The 17,668-nt window shown below is 34.5% G+C and overlaps 2 protein-coding genes across 5 annotated transcripts; one reads left to right on the top strand and one right to left on the bottom strand.

Moving 5' to 3' along the window:
- Positions 1-5,115: 5,115 nt before the first annotated feature.
- Positions 5,116-13,829, top strand: LOC117919139 (queuosine salvage protein-like). Of its 4 annotated transcripts, none has more exons than XR_004652037.1 (9): positions 5,116-5,307; positions 5,397-5,540; positions 7,866-7,964; positions 8,433-8,509; positions 8,733-8,841; positions 8,986-9,314; positions 10,362-10,469; positions 10,924-11,110; positions 13,588-13,829. XR_004652037.1 is itself a non-coding variant. In XM_034836233.1 (8 exons), the coding sequence occupies exons 1-7, from the start codon at positions 5,229-5,231 to the stop codon at positions 10,452-10,454; spliced, it is 930 nt and encodes a 309-aa protein (XP_034692124.1). In that variant the 5' UTR covers positions 5,116-5,228; the 3' UTR covers positions 10,455-10,469; positions 13,588-13,829. The 4 variants fall into 4 exon arrangements, 2 of the variants coding, with proteins under 2 accessions (XP_034692124.1, XP_034692123.1); XR_004652036.1 differs by having other exon boundaries at positions 13,573-13,829; XM_034836233.1 differs by lacking the exon at positions 10,924-11,110.
- On the bottom strand, positions 12,869-16,570 carry LOC117919138 (formamidase-like). Its single transcript, XM_034836231.1, has 7 exons — positions 16,316-16,570; positions 15,971-16,208; positions 15,659-15,849; positions 15,246-15,481; positions 14,078-14,321; positions 13,867-13,974; positions 12,869-13,204 (listed from the first exon to the last, which is right to left on the bottom strand). Exons 1-7 carry the CDS (start codon positions 16,532-16,534, stop codon positions 13,085-13,087), a joined length of 1,356 nt encoding a protein of 451 aa, XP_034692122.1. The 5' UTR covers positions 16,535-16,570; the 3' UTR covers positions 12,869-13,084.
- Between the last annotated feature and the right edge of the window lie 1,098 nt (positions 16,571-17,668).

The following is a 17,668-nucleotide window of genomic DNA, read 5'->3' as shown; positions in this document are numbered from 1 at the left end:
GAAGATGCAACCGATTAGGAGGAGGAGGCCCACATGCAGCTTTTGGCGCACCCCTATCACATAAAGGGATGATAGGAAGATCAGATAGAGAGATAGTAGGTAGAAGGATTAGACTTGACATACCTCCATGGTGACTACAGATTGTACTAACCTCTGACTCACATAATCATAATGAAAGAGTAGCTACGGATAGACAAATAGCTTACTTATAGGGGAGGAGAGGGAATTGAAGCACTCGACTATCAAAGCTTGTGTATAAAACAAAAATGCGATTCATATTTGAAGCATATATACATTTCAAATAAATATCTTATTCATATTTATGATAGAGTATGAGTTTCTAGTAATCTAGATTTATGTGAACGATATTGTTTTTGGGCCTACTTCCCATGACTTTGCCATTTGTTGCACGAAAGAGATGAAAACGGATTTTGAAATGAGTACGATTTAGTAAGGATGTTAAGCAAAAATTTCATAAGAGCATGATAGGGAGTTTATTATGTTTTGTCTTGATATATCATTTGGTGTTACGACTTGTGCATGTTTTTAGACTTGTTCTATAAAATCTCATTATCGTAAAAAATGATAATTTAATACATTTCCTTGATTATTATACCAGTGGTTAAGGTAAAATATGCAACAATAAGGAGTTACAACTAACAACTCTTATGATTGAAAATAAGAGTGCGTCTGGTAGTAATTTTATGAAGTGTTTATAGTTTTTCTAATACTTTAATTTTTTTTTATATTTCAAGTATAAAAAAAGCTAGAAACATTTCATAAAATCATTGTCAAACACACTCTTAGAGTCAAATTGACAATAATTTTATGAAGTATTTTTAATATTTTTAATAATTAAATTTTATTATTATTCAAGTGTTTGAAATGCTATAAATATTTTATAGAATTACTATCAAACGCACTCTAAATGTTTTTTACTATGAATTTGAACAAGGGCACAATGTTTATAATATGTGATAATTATAGGGTTATTAGTATCTTTAAAAATCCAATTATGTATTCTCATATAAAACATATTGAAATCAATCATTACTTAATTATGATTTTATAGGATAAAATGTTATTTTTGTAGAATGTATGTTCAAGCCAACTTGGCTTTTAGACATTTTTGAGTGCAATATGTTTAACTCAACTTTTTGTTACACCCATATTCATACGCTTGTTTCGTCTATTGATTCTTCATTAAAAAAGAGATCGACATAAGTCAATCTATTTTAGATGTTATGAGATTACATATTTCTCATATATATATATGTGTAGACCCCTTTTATGGGGGGCCCGGGGGGAGAGTTTTTTGGAGCTCTTCTTGGCATTTCTTTCTGAAACAAGGGGGACCCCTTTTCTCCCAGAGGACGAGCTGTAGAGACAGAAAAAAGAGCAGAGATGGCCATGTTGGTGGTTGAGGAGTCGTGCCTGCTGATGAAGACACAAGAGAGTGGGTGATAGGGAGAGGGGGGTTTTGAGGTCAGGAAGAAGCTGAGGACACGGAGAAGAGAAAGAGTGCAGAGGGAAGAAGAAGGACCAGGGGGGGAAGCAACTAGAAATTTGACTCGACTTCTTGGAGAGGATTGCCTTCAGACGTCAAATGCTACAGGTATATTTTGGCTAATCTTTTAAGACGGTTTTGTGGTGTTATATCATGTTCCTGATCTTCATTCATTTGGGTTTTGCTGAATATTAGCTTGGCCTCGTTTAAGTTCCCTCATGAAGATATCTATAACCATGTTTTGTTCCCCATTTAATACTCGTTTGATTTCGCTCACCCTCCATCTAACCACTCCACTAAACTCATTTCTCCCTCTAAATCACTTTCTTTAAAACTCATTAACCCATTTCTTCCAGCCACCTTCCATTCGTCCCACTTGCTGTTTGCAGCTCACCATCAAGAAGCACTCGTCTGAAGTTGCCGTCCACGAGAGAATCCTTAAAAAGGCCCCTGTTTTCCTCTACCACTCTCAATCCTTGTGGACCCAAAGAAAGCTGGAGACCTGATGGATTTTGTGATGAAGTAGGACAGTGAAGAGATAGATGGGGAAGAGTACAGGAAAGAAGGTGATGAAAAATGAGGATGGAGGTGATTGTGTTGTTTGGCGGTGGTTGGTTCACAAGAAAATATTGGAGCTTCGTTCCTATGTATTGCTGTCTTTGCATTCCTGGTTCGTGGCTGTGTCATTTCACCCTTACATAGGTGTTGGTAATCCTCCTGGATATAGACTAGGAGGCTCAAATGGCATTGGATGGAGGTCACTCTTAATCTGCCAGCTAAAGAATGGTGTCCCGTAGACCCACCAAATACAAATAACATTAATTTATGTGATGGGAATGAAAATATCACAATGCAAATAGGCCCCACAAGTTCATTTCTTTCATATGCTTTTGGGTTTGGCTGCTAGTACCTTTTTAGCTCACTTTTCCAACTACACTTACCACTTAACACCTAGGTAACATGTTGCATGGCAAGCTACCAACCACCATTCACTATTTTATCTATTTATTCCTTCATGTTTTAATATTAAAGTTAAATTCTCCCAAAATTCCTATTTCTTAATTTAATTTCTAATTCCAAGATCCCATTTTTTTACATTCACTTACTTAATCTTTATTATTTCCTACATTATTATTATTTTATTTATTTACTTTTCAAATTTCCAATTATTAAATTTAATTTCCAAAATTCCATTTCCTAAATTTAATTTTTAAAACTCTAATTTCTTTTAAATTTAATTTCCGAAATTCCAATTTTCTTTGAATTTAATTTCCAAAATTCAAATTCTTCAATTTAATTTCTAAAATTCTGATTTCTTTCAAATTTAATTTCTAAAATTATGATTTCTTTCAAATTTAATTTCCAAAATCCTTTTTTCTTTCAGATTTAATTTCCAAAATTCCATTTCCTAAATTTAATTTTTAAAACTCCAATTTTTTTTCAAATTTAATTTCCGAAATTCCGATTTCCTTCAAATCTAATTTCCAAAATTCAAGTTCTTCAATTTAATTTCCAAAATTTCATTTCTTTCAAATTTAATTTCCAAAATCCAATTTCTTTCAAATTTAATTTCCAAAATCTCAATTTCTTTCAAGTAATCTTCGAGACTCCAAATTTTCAAATAAATTTTAAAAATTCCAATTTTCTCTAAAATAGTTTTAATTCCACTTTGGCTTTCAAACAATCTTCTGCTCCTCTTGATTTTAATAAGCATTAATGAATTTTCATAATTCCAGAATAATAGAATCTATGATATTAATTAATGCAAAATAAATGGGCTTTGGTGGGGGCCCCAAATAAGTGATTTTATAATTGATTGATTAATTGATTTAATTGTCATGCATAATTGATTTTATTCTGCTCTATGACATGTTCGAAATTATTCCTTAATTGTGCACTAACCCCCTCTCTCTTGATAACACATGATGGTTCGTTGCCCATGTACGTACTCATTCTCACTCTGGTTAGTCTATATGCATTTTCTGACTCCCCTATGTGCATGATTGCTCTGGGTATTCATTGATTTACTCATAAATTGTCATGATTGCTTCACTTTATTAGTAGAGACCCGACTTTAGGGACTTAGAGGGGTGCTACTGTCTTTACCGTACCTTCCCAATAAGTAACCTGACCCCCGAACCTGATCCGGTTTTTCATAAACCACATTTTTCAAAATAAGGAGTCACACTTAGGGTTTTTCTTTCTTATTTTGTTTACCCTTTTAAAAATAAAATAAAAATAAGTGGCGACTCCAAGTCATTTTCTTAATAAATAAAAATCATAATTTTTCAAAACAAAAATCGAGCTCGCCATCAAGTGGAAAACGCATGAGCCGAAAATGCGGGGTCCACAATATGTTAATAGTTTACCATTTCTTAATATCACCTCTCAACCCCTTCTCAAATAAGGTATTAAGTTTTAACATGAGCTATTTTTCTTTGGTCAACTTACATTTTATAATCAAAACTTATGGTCAAAGTGTATGAATCATATCACCCAATGAGAAGCAAATGAGAAATAAAAGTAACGAGATTCAAGTTGGTCAAAGCAAAGCTTTTAAGAGTCATAGCCCCACTTGTCGTGGCCAAAGCAAGGTTTATGGATATGGAGCACCTCTTTACGCTTACTTGCTTCAATTCTTCTATTGACCCTATTACTAATCTTTCTATCACTAACCTATTTTAGTAACTTGTTCAACTTATCAATGAGATTAGTACGAGCATAACATCGACTAAATTTCGCTTAAGATAGCATTGACGACAGCCTTATAATGACTGAGTTGTGGGTCACATAGATATTTTTGTTTGATGTATTAGACAAAAGATAAGAGTGATTTTGGTATGCATTTTGTTTTTATGATCTTGCAGCTACATCTTTGGTTGACTTTTGGAATGTATTTTAGATGTTGACTGTTGTTCACATACCTACCTTATCCTAGTCTATTCAGTCCATGGATATTCCATGATTCATCCGCCTAAACATGCATGTTATTACTTTTTTTATTTGGGGGGCAGGAGACATCCATATCTGTATTTTGGGGACATCAAATATAATGTCAGTGTATGTGTTGGATTGCTTGCAGCTGAAAATGAAAACATGTATTTTCACAAAAACATTAGCCACGTCATCAGTTCATTATTTTTGCCAGGTGATAATTATTTAATAAATACAAAAAAAATATTATTTTTTATTATATTCAATCACCGATATATTTAAAAATGAAAAATTATTTTAGTCATATTCAGCAAAAATTGAAATATTATTTTCATCATTTTTACAACACATCGAGAGTACGTGTCAATAAAATTATTATTATTTTTTATTTTTTTTTGAAAATATAAAAAAATAAATTTAATAAAAAGGTTTGGTAACAGATTTGAGGCACTGATGACTGGAAATAATTTATGACTATTTAAAGATGCGCGTGGACCCAAAGCAGAGCCAAGTGGGTCAAGCTCAAGGTCAAGGCCCATCTATAACAAGGTCACCCAAAGGCAGATTGGCCCAGTCGTGGCTGTCACGTGATTGGGTGGAGCCGTGGAGGTGGGTTGGGGGCAGACAGAATGCATATGTATGGGCGGGCGGCCACACGAGAAAGCGGGAAACTTCGAATAAAGGCGTAGCCACCCATATTTTTAATAATTTAATGTTATTCTGTATTTAAATTTAGGGTTGAATAGATATCTTTGAGAAGATTCGGATTAGTGCATGAGCAGAGGCAATGGCGGCTATGGATGATGTTAGGGCAAGCTCCGCTTGGGTGGCTGCTCGCTCGGCTCACGTCGTCGTGGACTCCTCAGGTCAGCACTCTTCGGTTTAGACTTGCATTTTTTTGGCTCACTTTCAGGGTGTGGGAATGTTGTGTTTGAATGGAAGGCTGTTGGCGTAGGAATCGAGAAAGCTGTGGAGGAGATTCAAGACTCGATTCCCAAAGTTAAGTGGGATTTTGAAGGGATTCATTACTTCGACAATGGGCCGCTGACGGTTCAGTACTTGTTTGTTTTGGATGCTTTGAATTTCTGCTTTTGGCCTGGTGAGCTCTGGATTCTGTTTATTGAAGAGGGGATTCTCTTGTGTTCTTGGTTTTATTTCATTTATTTTATCTGGGTTCCCTTTTGTGTTTGTTCAATGTTGTATGTGTTGTCTGAATGGGCGTTCTTAACATTGTGATTGTGGAGCATTATGTTAGGAAAACCTTGTTTGTATTAGGCAGATTTAGTTTTGAGCCAATATATGAAACTGAATATGAAGGAATTAGAACAGAGGTAGAAAGAATTCTGGAGGAATACGGGCACTTGAGATTTTCATTGTTTGCTAGGATCGAGCACAATGCTTGCTCGTTGCTTGGTCTAAATGAAACCCTTGTCAAGTTGTTTGTATATCGTGGTTTGGAGTCTTCTTGATGAATTTGTGCAAACTTAAGAATATTCTGTTAAAATCTACATTCTTCCAGACAAGATATTTTAATAGCTCTTTTAGAAATCCCATGTATATGCTGTACAAAATGACAACTCAGGGCATCCTGGGCGAGGGGAATTTCCTCCTAAACAATGGGTGAGTGATATTATCCACCACCTATTCCACTGACGCCTTTGTTTCACCCTTGTCTCAACGTGGCTCTTTCTGATCCATGTTTTGCAAAGTTGTCTTGATGTGTAGTTATGTTCCATCTCTTAGGCTTTAGCCTCCCAATGCTAGGCGATTATTGAAGTGTTTCCTACCCTTGTATTACACTCTTTAGTAGGTTAAGTTTATGATTCCATTTTGTTTTACTCAGTGTTATCAAAGGTGATCGCTTGGGTCGCCTAGGCCATCAAGCCAGGCAAGGTAGATAAAAGTTGCCTTTTGAAGACCTAGGCAAGGCGATTTCAAAGAGGCAATACCTATGCAATCGCCTTGGGATAAGGCACAAGGCATAGAAGTGGTTGCCTTTGACCATGAATTAAGATTAAACATACTTAGATTATGGTTTTATTCAATTTAACATTGGATTAAACAAATTATAAGATAAAATATTATATCATCAATCATAGAGATAATAAGATGGAGGGTTATTGATCTAGTCTTGATGGAAGTAATGACAATTTTGATTTCATGATGGGATGCTTAAAGCTTCTCTAGAATGTTCAATCTCTTATTTTGTTTTTTATTTTGCTTTTTAGATGTTTGAAAAATTAGAATATACATTTAGATAGGATGAATATCTTTAAACAATATGATGTTTTTTATAATATGGGGTATCATATTTAACACTTTTAATAATTATTACTATTTTGTTAATTTTATAAGTCATTGTGAGTGATAAAAAATTAATAGTGTTGATTGTTGAAGACAATACTTATATTGGTTGAATATCGAATAGGTAAATATATGTATATTTTTTATCGCCTTACTATAGTTAGGCCATCGCCTTGTTTTTCGCCTTTCGCCTTAGGCTAAAAGGAGTCTTATTGCCTTGATATCGCCTTTTGCTTTTGACAACACTGGTTTTACTATATAAGTTATCCTGTATGAGATTAAGGAGAAGTTTGAATTGGAACGAGATGAAGAATTGTTGGTATCCTTCTTCAGATATGTTCTGTGCTTAGAGAGATGAGACAGTCTGGCATTGGCATCCAGGATTGAAAGCATTCTGGTAATGGTAGTAATGCAGTCACTTCAGTAGCTTGTACCCCATACTGGAAAGTTCTTTCATGAAGAAATAAACATGGTTTCAACAATCAGGCATGCTAGGTGGTGTATTGAGGATGAGCAGCTTGTTTGTTTATTGATTTAGATGGACTGGGTTATTGAATTCTTCCTATATTTATGAGATATTGAAAGGCATAACCCAAGCTTATAGGAAAATGGAAAGTTCGATTACTTTTCAAACATTGGGGCAAAAAAAGAACAATTATGAAGGATGAAGCTATTTCCACAAAACAATAGAAAAGAAGGAATTCGAATTGAAATTTGAAGTTGTTTTTTTTTCTTTGATTAATAAAAGCCTAGTTAAAAAAAAAAAAAATGAAGATTGAAATTTTTAATTATCAAGAAATGGTAAACTTATGCTTGAAAAATCCATTTTAGAAAAACTATATTCTCATCTCAATGAGTAGAAAAACAAAGTTTCTAGCATTTCCTAAGGTTCAAAGAACATAATGATCCAGTGTTGGTATACTATACCAGGGTTTGTTTCTCCTTTCAGTTGATAAAAGAAAAGCGAACGTAGAATTAAAACGAAGGAACAAGAAAATGAAATTCACCCATTCATGCTTTATTTTATTGCAATCTGCACATATGTGTATATATAATCAATGCTAATGCCATGTTGTGCTATCTTCACAACTAACATTTTAAGTTCTCTGCTGTTTAATAGACAAGGATTTAAGTTATGATCATTTGGCCTTGGGGCTGAAGGAAGCTCTGCAAAATGACAAATCTGTGTTTGATGCTGATCGATTGCAAAAGATCACTGGTAATTTTGCATCCCTTTGAACTTGATGTCTTTTTTCGTACAGGCATATTTTCTTGCATGTATACACAAAAGCAATTTTTCTCTCTATGAAATTAGATAAAAAGGGGGAAAAACATTGGATTAAAGTTTTGAAACAAGGATTGGTTTGCAAAAAATGAGTCCTCTCTTATGCCACTCTGTTGGCAGACTTACACCACAAAAGACTACTGTGGGATCTCTAATTCCAAGTGCGATTTGAGCCTGTCTCAATCAAGACATCAATTTTACAATTTTCTTATTAGAGCCACAGATAAAAAACTGTCATCTATATCTTGACTTTCATATTAATCTGAACAGATCTAAATTTTCAGATAAACCCAATAAAATAAAATTCAGATGGGTAATCTTTATCTGCTTAAAATGCCTGTGTTTTTATTTTTCTTTGCCTGAAAAATTATAGTGGATTCCATGCTTGATACTTGTCATCAGGTCCTCAATTACGCGAGTTGTTGAAATGGCCTAGGCCACTTCCTTTGGAGAATGAACGTGTTCGCTTACTGCATGAGGTAGAATTTGCCCTTCAGTTTTGTAATTTTCCAGTTAAACATCCTTGTATATAGCTCTTTTACTTTTCTGTATCTGTATTTCTTTTTCCCTACATGAGTATTACACCTTTTTTTTAAAAATGTTTATTGTATTTTGTCTGTGTGTATCTACTTCACATGATATACAGTTATGTGGCGTATCAGCCAAGTTAGTGGACTTTATATTATTAATTTCATGGCTTAGGTTGGGCTTGAACTGGAAAGAAGCTTTGAGGGAAAAGCGTCTAAACTTGTGGAGTCTTGTGGAAAATCAGCTGCAAATCTTGTAGCTCTTGTTACTCGCCACTTTCCTGGTATCCCTCTGTTTCACTTTTTTGTATCATTAGAAATTCTTGATGTATCATACATGATATTCCTTTCACATGATTTTGTATGAAGACATAATGAGTTCATTTGTCAGGAAACTGAATATCAACTACCAATTAATTCCAATGTAGGCTTTCGAGACCACTCAGTGTACAAAGGCCATCAGGTGTTCTTGTACAAAAGAGCTCAGATATTTGCAGCCGACCTATGGGGTGCATTTGAGGGCCAAGGTTATGGGGAGTTCAACGATATTAGCTCAATTACCATATTTGCAGACTATATTGTTCCAGCTGTGCTTCGACAACTTGGTGTCTTGAGATATAGTTCGGACTTAGCCAGCATTATTGAGGCTAATAGGGAAATAGGTTCAGGTAGTGAAGAGGAAGTCGAATTACGGGCTTGCTCCATATATGCTGTGGAGAAAATGAGGGAGTTGCTCAGCAAAAAATCAGGAAATCAGGTATGGCTTAATTATTGGCTATATTTATTTCTGTGTTCTTGTCCTTTGGTCCAGAGGACTGGCTTTAACTTGTCCTCATACTTCCTCATATTTCATGGAGTATAAGATGTTTCCTGTTTAAAGTTGAAGGAGATACTTTTTTATACAAAGAAATACTTTGTATGTGTGCTGTATGTTGGCAACTACAAGTGCATCTTACAAGAAAACTCTATTGATTAAAAGCCTTGATTTTCTTGATGGCATGCGACCTTCTCATTTTTAAGTTTGTAGGCTAATCTTTGGGCTACATTTGTAGAATAAACTTTTCCAGTCTTGTGAAACGTACTTTTTTTGCCTAAAATGCATATTACCAACTTCAAGAATTAAATTGTTGTAAATATTGAACCTTTCTAGCTACAACCTATGGCCAGTAAATAGCTGTGAAAAATACTTGCCTTGCAAGTTCTTTTCCTCAACCATATAACCTTTAATTGGACCAAAATAAATTGATGAAAGGATAGAACAGCTTTAAGAACTTGTTATCTTATAATACAGTGCATTAAACCATTATACCCTTAAGAACCTCCCTAGTAGTCTAAATTTAAATTTATACTGTTATTGCATGTCTATTCAAAGATTGATGTTTCACACATATCAGTATTTGACAGTCATTCTTAGAAATCGGTGAGATATGTGAGCCTCATATGGCTCAATGCCACCTGTAAAGGATTTCTCTGTGCCACAGTATCAGGCCATGTGCATTTCTCTAATGTATATAGAAATCCACCATTTACCTTGATATAAAATGTTGAAGGACTATAGGTGGCTAGGTGGAGTACCGTTGGAATTTATTACTTTTTACTGATAGAATGTCATAATGTTTATTTGACAGTCACATTACTAAAATTCATCACAGTTAAATAATTTAAATCGATTTTTAACAATGCAGTTTTCAACAGGCTGAAATTGCTACTGACCAAAACTATGGGGCAATATCCTCTGCTTGTTCTCAGTTCTCTTCTCTTTCATATTTCTAATTTTACTAATTCTGAAGCTTTTTCTTTTCAGGTACTGAGCGTGGAATTGGATCTTTGGCTCTGGTCCTTTGGCATCCAGTGTCAATCTCTTCAACACCATAGGACACTGTCTATATACTACTGAGAGGATTATATGCAAGTAAGCTTCTCATGATATATTTGTTAGGGGGAAAAATATTGGCTTAAACCTTTAAGGTAATTTGCTTGGACAAGTGCAACAATTAATCAATGGCGTAGTTGTTTTTACCCCCTTTTCTAGTGAAGGATGAATTTTTTTAAAAATTTTTGGAAAGATTAGCTATGGCAATATGTTTACTAATTTGATTGGCAAGTATAAAGATTCCCGTTTAGTTAATTTGGTAAGACTAATAGTTTGTGACTCTGGGGCTTCAACAAATGGAGTTTTCCGTTATCAGAGTAGTGTTGTAGTAAATAGCATTGGGACCAAAGCAACCCATAAAAGAGGGCCTGATATCTAGCCATGTAATGGAATACAACAACAGATCATGTGTTCACTGTATGTATCACATATAATTGTTTTGTTTCATCGATAAAAAAGTTGAGAGTTAATGGCCCTGGTTTCATGGTCGCAGGTGGTTTAATGTATCATGTGCTCACTGAATTATATTACATGAGAAAATATTTGCTGTGCAGTCTGGTACCATAATTTGCCTTTTTCCCTTGACCTCTGGACCTTGCATGAACTTGTTCAGTATGTATTTTTGGAATCTTTGATAGCAAGACCTTGGCTTTGATGATAAAATCAACTTGGCGAACCAGGTCAGTCTCACACACTATATCAAAATTTAATGGTTATTGAGTTAACATGAAATACCCTTGTATCTTAAATTATATCTAGTAGTGATAAAGTAGACACTCTGCTTTGACTAATTTTACATATTAACAATTATTTGTTTCGTAGCATAAAATATATATAACCATGTGAATAGAAATGAAGCATAGTTAGGATATGTATTGTGGACTTATTGTAAAAGAAAGAACTAAAGATTGCCTTAGTGTTGAATAAAGAAGCTTGGGAAGCAGATGTTTGGGAGGAGCAGGGGGGTTGCTGTTTTGTTGGACATCTAAATGACTAGGGGTTGGATATCAAGATTGCATGAGAAGTTTGTGAAGAGGGGAGAGAAGGATAGGTTGGTGTGAGTGGACTCAAGGAATGATGCTTTCTCAATAAAATCACCATATTCTATGTTGGAGCTGGGGTGTTCAACTATTTTCCTCAAAGGCATTATTTGGAATTCATGGGTCCAGATTAAAGCGAGTTTCTTAGCTTGCGAAGCTTGCTAGTGGAAGGTTTTGACTTTAGAGCAACTTAGACGAGAGGTTGGTTCTTAGCAAACAAAATTACCTTTGTAAAAGCGAAGTGGAGTCTATTGATCGTATCCTTCTTCATTGTCCTAAAGCTAGGTAGCTATGGCACTTGCTTTTTGATTTATTTGGTGTTGCTTGGGTTCTTCCTTTGTTAGTTAAGGATGCCTTGTTAGGTTGACATGGCTCCTTTGTGGGAAGAAAGCAAAAGAAGGTATGAAGAGCTGCCCTGTTGTGTATTTTCTGGAAATTGTGGAAAGAGAGAAACTGAAGAGTGTTTGAAAATACAGAAAAATTGGTTCATTCTTTGAAGAGTTTGTTTATGATTAATCTATTGTCATAGGTTAAATTGTACATTGCAAAAGGTTCTTTGAATTTATTCAAGTTTGTAGATTGGATGAGGTCTAATTAAGAGAGGGAGTAGTGTAGTTTTAAGAGGCACAAGGCGCACCTAAGGTGCAAAAGTGTCCTACAACTTAGGTATAAGGTGCAACAAAAGGTGTGTGCCTAAGTGAAGTGAAATACGACCTGGGATGCATATCAATTTTATAAAATATGATTCAAATCTAATCCTTCAATAAAGAATCTAGGATTCTAAACACTTAAAAAGAAACTCAAGAAAAAAGTAATGAAATTATATAAATTTCAATATACAATTAGATATTTGAAGAATAAAAGTGTTTAAAAAGGAAGAGTAAAGTAGACAAGGTACACCTCTTCAACAAGGTGTATGTCTTGACAAGCAAGGCGTTATAACTAGGGAGTGGTTGTGCCTTGAACCTAGGCGCGCTTAAAGCACGCTTTTTAAAACTATGGAGTAGTTTTTCATATTTTCCCTTGTTTTGGCTAGGCCTTTTGTTTTCCCTTATATACAACCTGTTTACCTTGGTGTATAGGCCTTTTCATTAATATCTTATTCCCCTCACTTATCAAAAACAAGATTGTGGGTAGCTCATGCTTTCCAGAAAATAAACAAATTTCAAAGTATTCAGTAAGAAAGCTGAAGTGATGCCTAGATAACCATCCTTCCTTTTGGTGGCTTAAACTTTATTTGAGGCATTGTTGTGGCTGGTCTATTTGCTACTCAACTTCTTTTTTGTTTGCCTAAACTTCGTTTGAGGCATAATTGTGGCTGACCTAGCTCTCAGGACAGTCTATTTTCTTCCACCATATTTGTAGTGACATTAATTGAAACATGAGCTTAGCTAAATATATAGATAAAAATTTTATTATTAACAAACATCCTTTCCTAAATTTATTAACTTAGCTGGCATTATGCAATTGGTTTCCTTTACTTACCAGAAGGTGAAGGTTCTCCTACCACATTTCTCTATCCTGCCCATAGATGTAAAGATAGGAGCAAAGGTCTATTACCATGGAATATGTGTTCCATTAGGTTCTTCTTCTACTTGACTCCTTTGATAACAGTTACATTATGGAAGCCGGGTTCTTTGTGGTGGGCAAATTTCCATCATAGGTGCATCTTAGAACATCTGGTTTCCTCACCAACCGGGGTCCTACTGGCACTTTGGTTTTTGGACGGATATCCTGCATATTACAACCACAAGTTGTCATTTCTGAATGAATGAATACAGACAGTACTAAATGTAAAATTTCAAACTTCATCAAATAAACAATCATGAGTCCAATCAGTTGATCTGTCACATATGCCTTCAAATTGAGATGGGCCATTTTAGAAGTCCCTGGTCCCTGGTGTGGATTGGACATTCTAAAATTTCAAGATGTTTTATATGTTGAGGTGGTAATCACTGATTGCATCATTCAAATGCATTCACACTCTTTACTTTTACCCATACTCATTTGTCATGGTACACTATTCTTGTTGGGGTCCTGTTGTTAATGAGTCTTATGGAATCAGTGCTTAAAGTTTTTCTGATGCCCATCTTTTCTGGCAGTGCTTCTAATAACAGTTCATGGAACCACTTGACTAAGAGATAAATGGTTGATGGGTGTGTTTATGGCATTTGCTTTGTGAGACAATTAAGTACACTCTTTATTTTCAGAAATACACAAATGGAGTACTAGTGCAAATACTTGTTTTGTTTTGTTGAAATTTCACTATCTGAATCAGTGGGAGCAATGTAGCATCCTGAAAAACCTGGAGTCATTTTATGGTCCTAGTATATATGAGCAATGTACAACTGTTAAGCTAGTAGCAAAGTGGTGGTGGGCTCTAGATAATCAGATACCTGGTCAAAGATGGCTGTTGGGATTGCAAGGGTTGCAACAGCATTGGGGGAGTCCACTATTCCTGAAATCCTTCCTTCACAGGGGCAGCATGATAACAGCAGATACATCTGATAGCCACCGTTATATCCAGTATATCAGCAAGTTAACAATATCAGGTTTGTCTTATGTCTGTATGCTTGGAGCTTATAGGGTTTGGGACAGATAGTGGACCTGTTCTTTGGAGTAGCCAAATTTGGAGAGATAGTCGATGGCATTGAGCACTGCACGCTTGTAGGCAACACTTGTATCAAGGTAGTGCTGTCTTCCACTCTCATCAACACTGATGCCTTCAAAAACCAACCATTCTGAGAATCTGGGTTCAACAGGGCCTATTTCGAAGATTGGGTTTACGTGAAGGGGAGTGGGTCCCATTGGTGTAAGGTACTTTTTCATTCCACCTCTTATGATTTCACATCTAATATCAATAGAACAAATGCAATTATCTTGGATTAGCTTCAAACATTATGTGGAGTTGAAAGAAATAGCTGTGACTAAGCTGTGTACAATGGACTAGAACCATAATGGATGGACCCTGTAGAAACAGTTCATTTGGCAAACATGCCAAGAGGCCCAGTTGTTAGGCGAATAATTTTTCTGTGAGTTAATCTACCAAAACATAGCTATATCTCTTTATTTGTATTGAAATGGACGTGAAGGTTGGCATCAAAGAGGGTTTTTTAATTTTTGAGAGAAGTGTTCTTGAGGATATGATGGATATCTTATTTAGCTATAATGGCTTTATAAGAAGTTAAGAACCTTCAACTAGGTTAGATAAGAGTAGCAGTATTGGGTCCATCAAAAGCATTGTGTTCATACAAAAGCTTTTGTAGTTTCTGTGTTCTTATACTGAGATCATCCAATTTTGGATCCTGATGCTATTTTCCTAGGATTTATAAAACACATTATTTCCCAAGGTTTTGACCAACTTCAATTACTATCTCAGGTGCTTGCCTTTATTTATCGTTTTCTGTTACTTTAGAAACAGAGATAAGTGTTCTAATCAAAACTCAGCATCTGAAATTTTTGAACTTAAAGAACACTATAAGCTTATGGCTTGCTCAAGGAGCAGGGCTGTGTCACTCAAGGTAAATCAAACTAATTTTTGCAGTCTATGTTGCTGAGTCTGAGAGCTATTATTCATTGTTGAACAGCTAGCTAAACTCATCCTTGTCCTGCTTTCTTCCACAAGTTTGACGTGTATTGTAGAAATTGCCAAACTTGGAAATTTGATCTTAAGTTTTCCATGTTAGGCAAACCATGTTTCAATCAACCATCTGGGGCAAAGTTCCTGATATAAATGTAGAATGATGAGGGACTAAGGGAGAGATGGGAAATGTACTTGAGTTCTAGAAAACCATTCATCTCAATTGCCCCGCAGAAAGAAACTTCACCGTCACCCTGGGAGAAGTGCATGTCCCCTGTACTAAGATTTGCTCCATCTAGGAACACTGGAAGGTATATTTTTGAACCTCTACTGAGATTCTTGATGTCACAATTTCCTCCATTTTCCCTTCCTGGAGTTGTCCTTGCAGCCTCTCGAGCAATCCTTTCCCATTCAGGAGTTCCCTGTTGGATCTGCACATAAGTATTAACAGAATTTTGCTGATGAGAAGTTCCTAGTCCAGAAAGCCACCTTTTTCTGGGCATTGCATTGGTAAAAACTATAGATTATAGAAAAATAATGGTCTGGGGGAATTTGAAATCCTCCTATCGTGTTGTCTTCTATGTTGACACATGCTCATCTTTATGCACCTTTCCAAGATGACAGCCTTTGGTTGATGGAAGGTTTGCCAATGGTCTTGAATGCAGTACTTCACAAAGTTTCAGTGTCTTGAGACCATTTTCTTCTAGTTGTCTCTCCCTCTCATTCCATATATTCAGAAGTTCCATTGATGGTGCGGTTCCAATTACTCCAGGGTGAGTTAAACCTGGAAATCTCACTCCTGCATATATGAAATTACGTTAAGCAGTAGTCTAGAGTCTAAAACTGCTCTTATTTGTTGGCATAGTTGTGCTAACAAGGAGGAATACTCCTACAGTTTCTTACATATGTAGAAGATTCACCTGGTATATGAGGAGAGTAAGCATATATTCCTTCAAAATACCAAATGGCTTTGGTTGCACAAGGAAAATGGTCAGTCAAAAATCCGCCACCGTTTTCTCTATCAAGTGTTGCTGTGTAACCCCATTCATCACCAGGCAGAGGACCCAAGTTGCATATTTCAACTGCAAACAGGTCTCCTGGCTTCGCTGGAACCCCATCCACATCCAGAACTCTGATAGGTCCACTGAGAAAATGAAACTGTGCCCAGTTTCCACACGGATCACAATCAACCAAGTAAAGATCATTTTCATTCCATTAAGTGTGTGGCCAGTGGCATACAAGAGTTCTACAAGCTAAATACTTACAGATGAGGAATCAATGAGTTTTACATCTAGTGAAGAATTATCATCCTTAATATTGCCTCCATTTGCGTCTACCATCTCTACTCTAAAATATTCGCCAGCCATAACCTCCGCAACCGGTGGAATTTGGGGGTGCCAACGGTTGTGAAGAGGTAGCTTCTGCTCCCATGGCTTCTTCTTCAGGTCTATTGGTACTATTAACCTTGGAGCTGAAGGAGCCATGGATGAAGTCGTGAATTCCAGAGACTATGGGAATCTCATGAATTTTACTATTGGGGCTGCCGCAGGATGGAGAGTTGATTGACAATTAGTGGCTGATTAATTGGGTATCGTTTTTATTGGACAGTCTCTGATTAAGTGATTATCTTCTAGAAAAGGACGATTTTTAAAAATAAAAATAAAAATAAAGAAGTTACTTGGATAAGTTGTTTTAATTAGTATTATAATAAAATCATAAATCAAATTTTTTTTAAAAAATGAATGGTAATAATTTAAAAAATAATAATTAATAATATTTTATTTAAAAACAAAAAAAGTTCTCAACTTTTTCAATATGTGAAAGAGTTAAGTTTTTTTTTTTTATTACATGTACTTAGTCATCAATTATGAACATGTGTCGTGGAATGTTTTTATTTAATTTATTATTAATTGGATCTGTTTTTTGAATTTTAAATTATTTTTAAAAATTTTAAAAATTAAATTATTATTTATATTTCACTTATTAATAATAAAAACCTATTGGAACTAGTGATTGTTTTTAAAAATTTATTGCTTGGTTGTTATTCTTTAGAAATAATTTTTAAATATAAAGTAAAATAGATAACTATTCTTTTTTTTTTTTTTTTTTTTTGGAGAAAATGAATATAAAATCAAGACTATTGAATTTATTAATAAGTTTAAAAATAATTTAAAACTAAAAAATTATACATAATGACTATAAAAATAATAGACCTACTTAATGCTTTAAATTATTTAATAAATCTTGTAATTTTTAAGAATAAATTTAAAATTCAAAAAAACTAATCCATTTAATTATAGGTTAAATAAAATAATTTAGAATGTTATTTTCATAATTAAGTAATAAATGTATATGAAAATTTTGGCTCATTTATACTTTTTAAAAAATAAATTTTATTTATTTTTATATTCAGTTTTAAAATAGAATACTTATTAACAATTATTAATTTTGAATGATTATTCTTTATTTTTAACAAAATAAATTAATTATACTTTTATAAGGTGTTAATATCTATATTTTTTTAATATTTATAAAATCATATAAATAACACTAAAAATTATTAATTTTGAATAATTATTATTTATTTTTAATTAAATAAATTAATTATACTTTTATAA

The sequence above is a fragment of the Vitis riparia genome, chromosome 7 (assembly GCF_004353265.1).
Source record: "Vitis riparia cultivar Riparia Gloire de Montpellier isolate 1030 chromosome 7, EGFV_Vit.rip_1.0, whole genome shotgun sequence".
NCBI lineage: Eukaryota > Viridiplantae > Streptophyta > Magnoliopsida > Vitales > Vitaceae > Vitis > Vitis riparia.
The sequence above is the reverse complement of the archived record's forward strand: the minus strand, read 5'-3'. Positions and strand labels throughout refer to the sequence as shown.

Bases quoted from the DNA above. Each gene is read 5' to 3' on its own strand.
- LOC117919138 (XM_034836231.1), bottom strand. From the start codon at position 16,534: ATGGCTCCTTCAGCTCCAAGGTTAATAGTACCAATAGACCTGAAGAAG. The intron at 15,850-15,970 runs GTGAATCTTCTA...TCATATATGCAG, and splicing joins TTACTCTCCTCATATACCAG to GAGTGAGATTTCCAGGTTTA. The intron at 14,322-15,245 runs GTACATTTCCCA...TATTGATATTAG, and splicing joins AATGGTTTTCTAGAACTCAA to ATGTGAAATCATAAGAGGTG.
- LOC117919139 (XM_034836233.1), top strand. From the start codon at position 5,229: ATGGCGGCTATGGATGATGTTAGGGCAAGCTCCGCTTGGGTGGCTGCT. The intron at 5,308-5,396 runs GTCAGCACTCTT...CTGTTGGCGTAG, and splicing joins CGTCGTCGTGGACTCCTCAG to GAATCGAGAAAGCTGTGGAG. The intron at 8,842-8,985 runs GTATCCCTCTGT...ATTCCAATGTAG, and splicing joins TGTTACTCGCCACTTTCCTG to GCTTTCGAGACCACTCAGTG.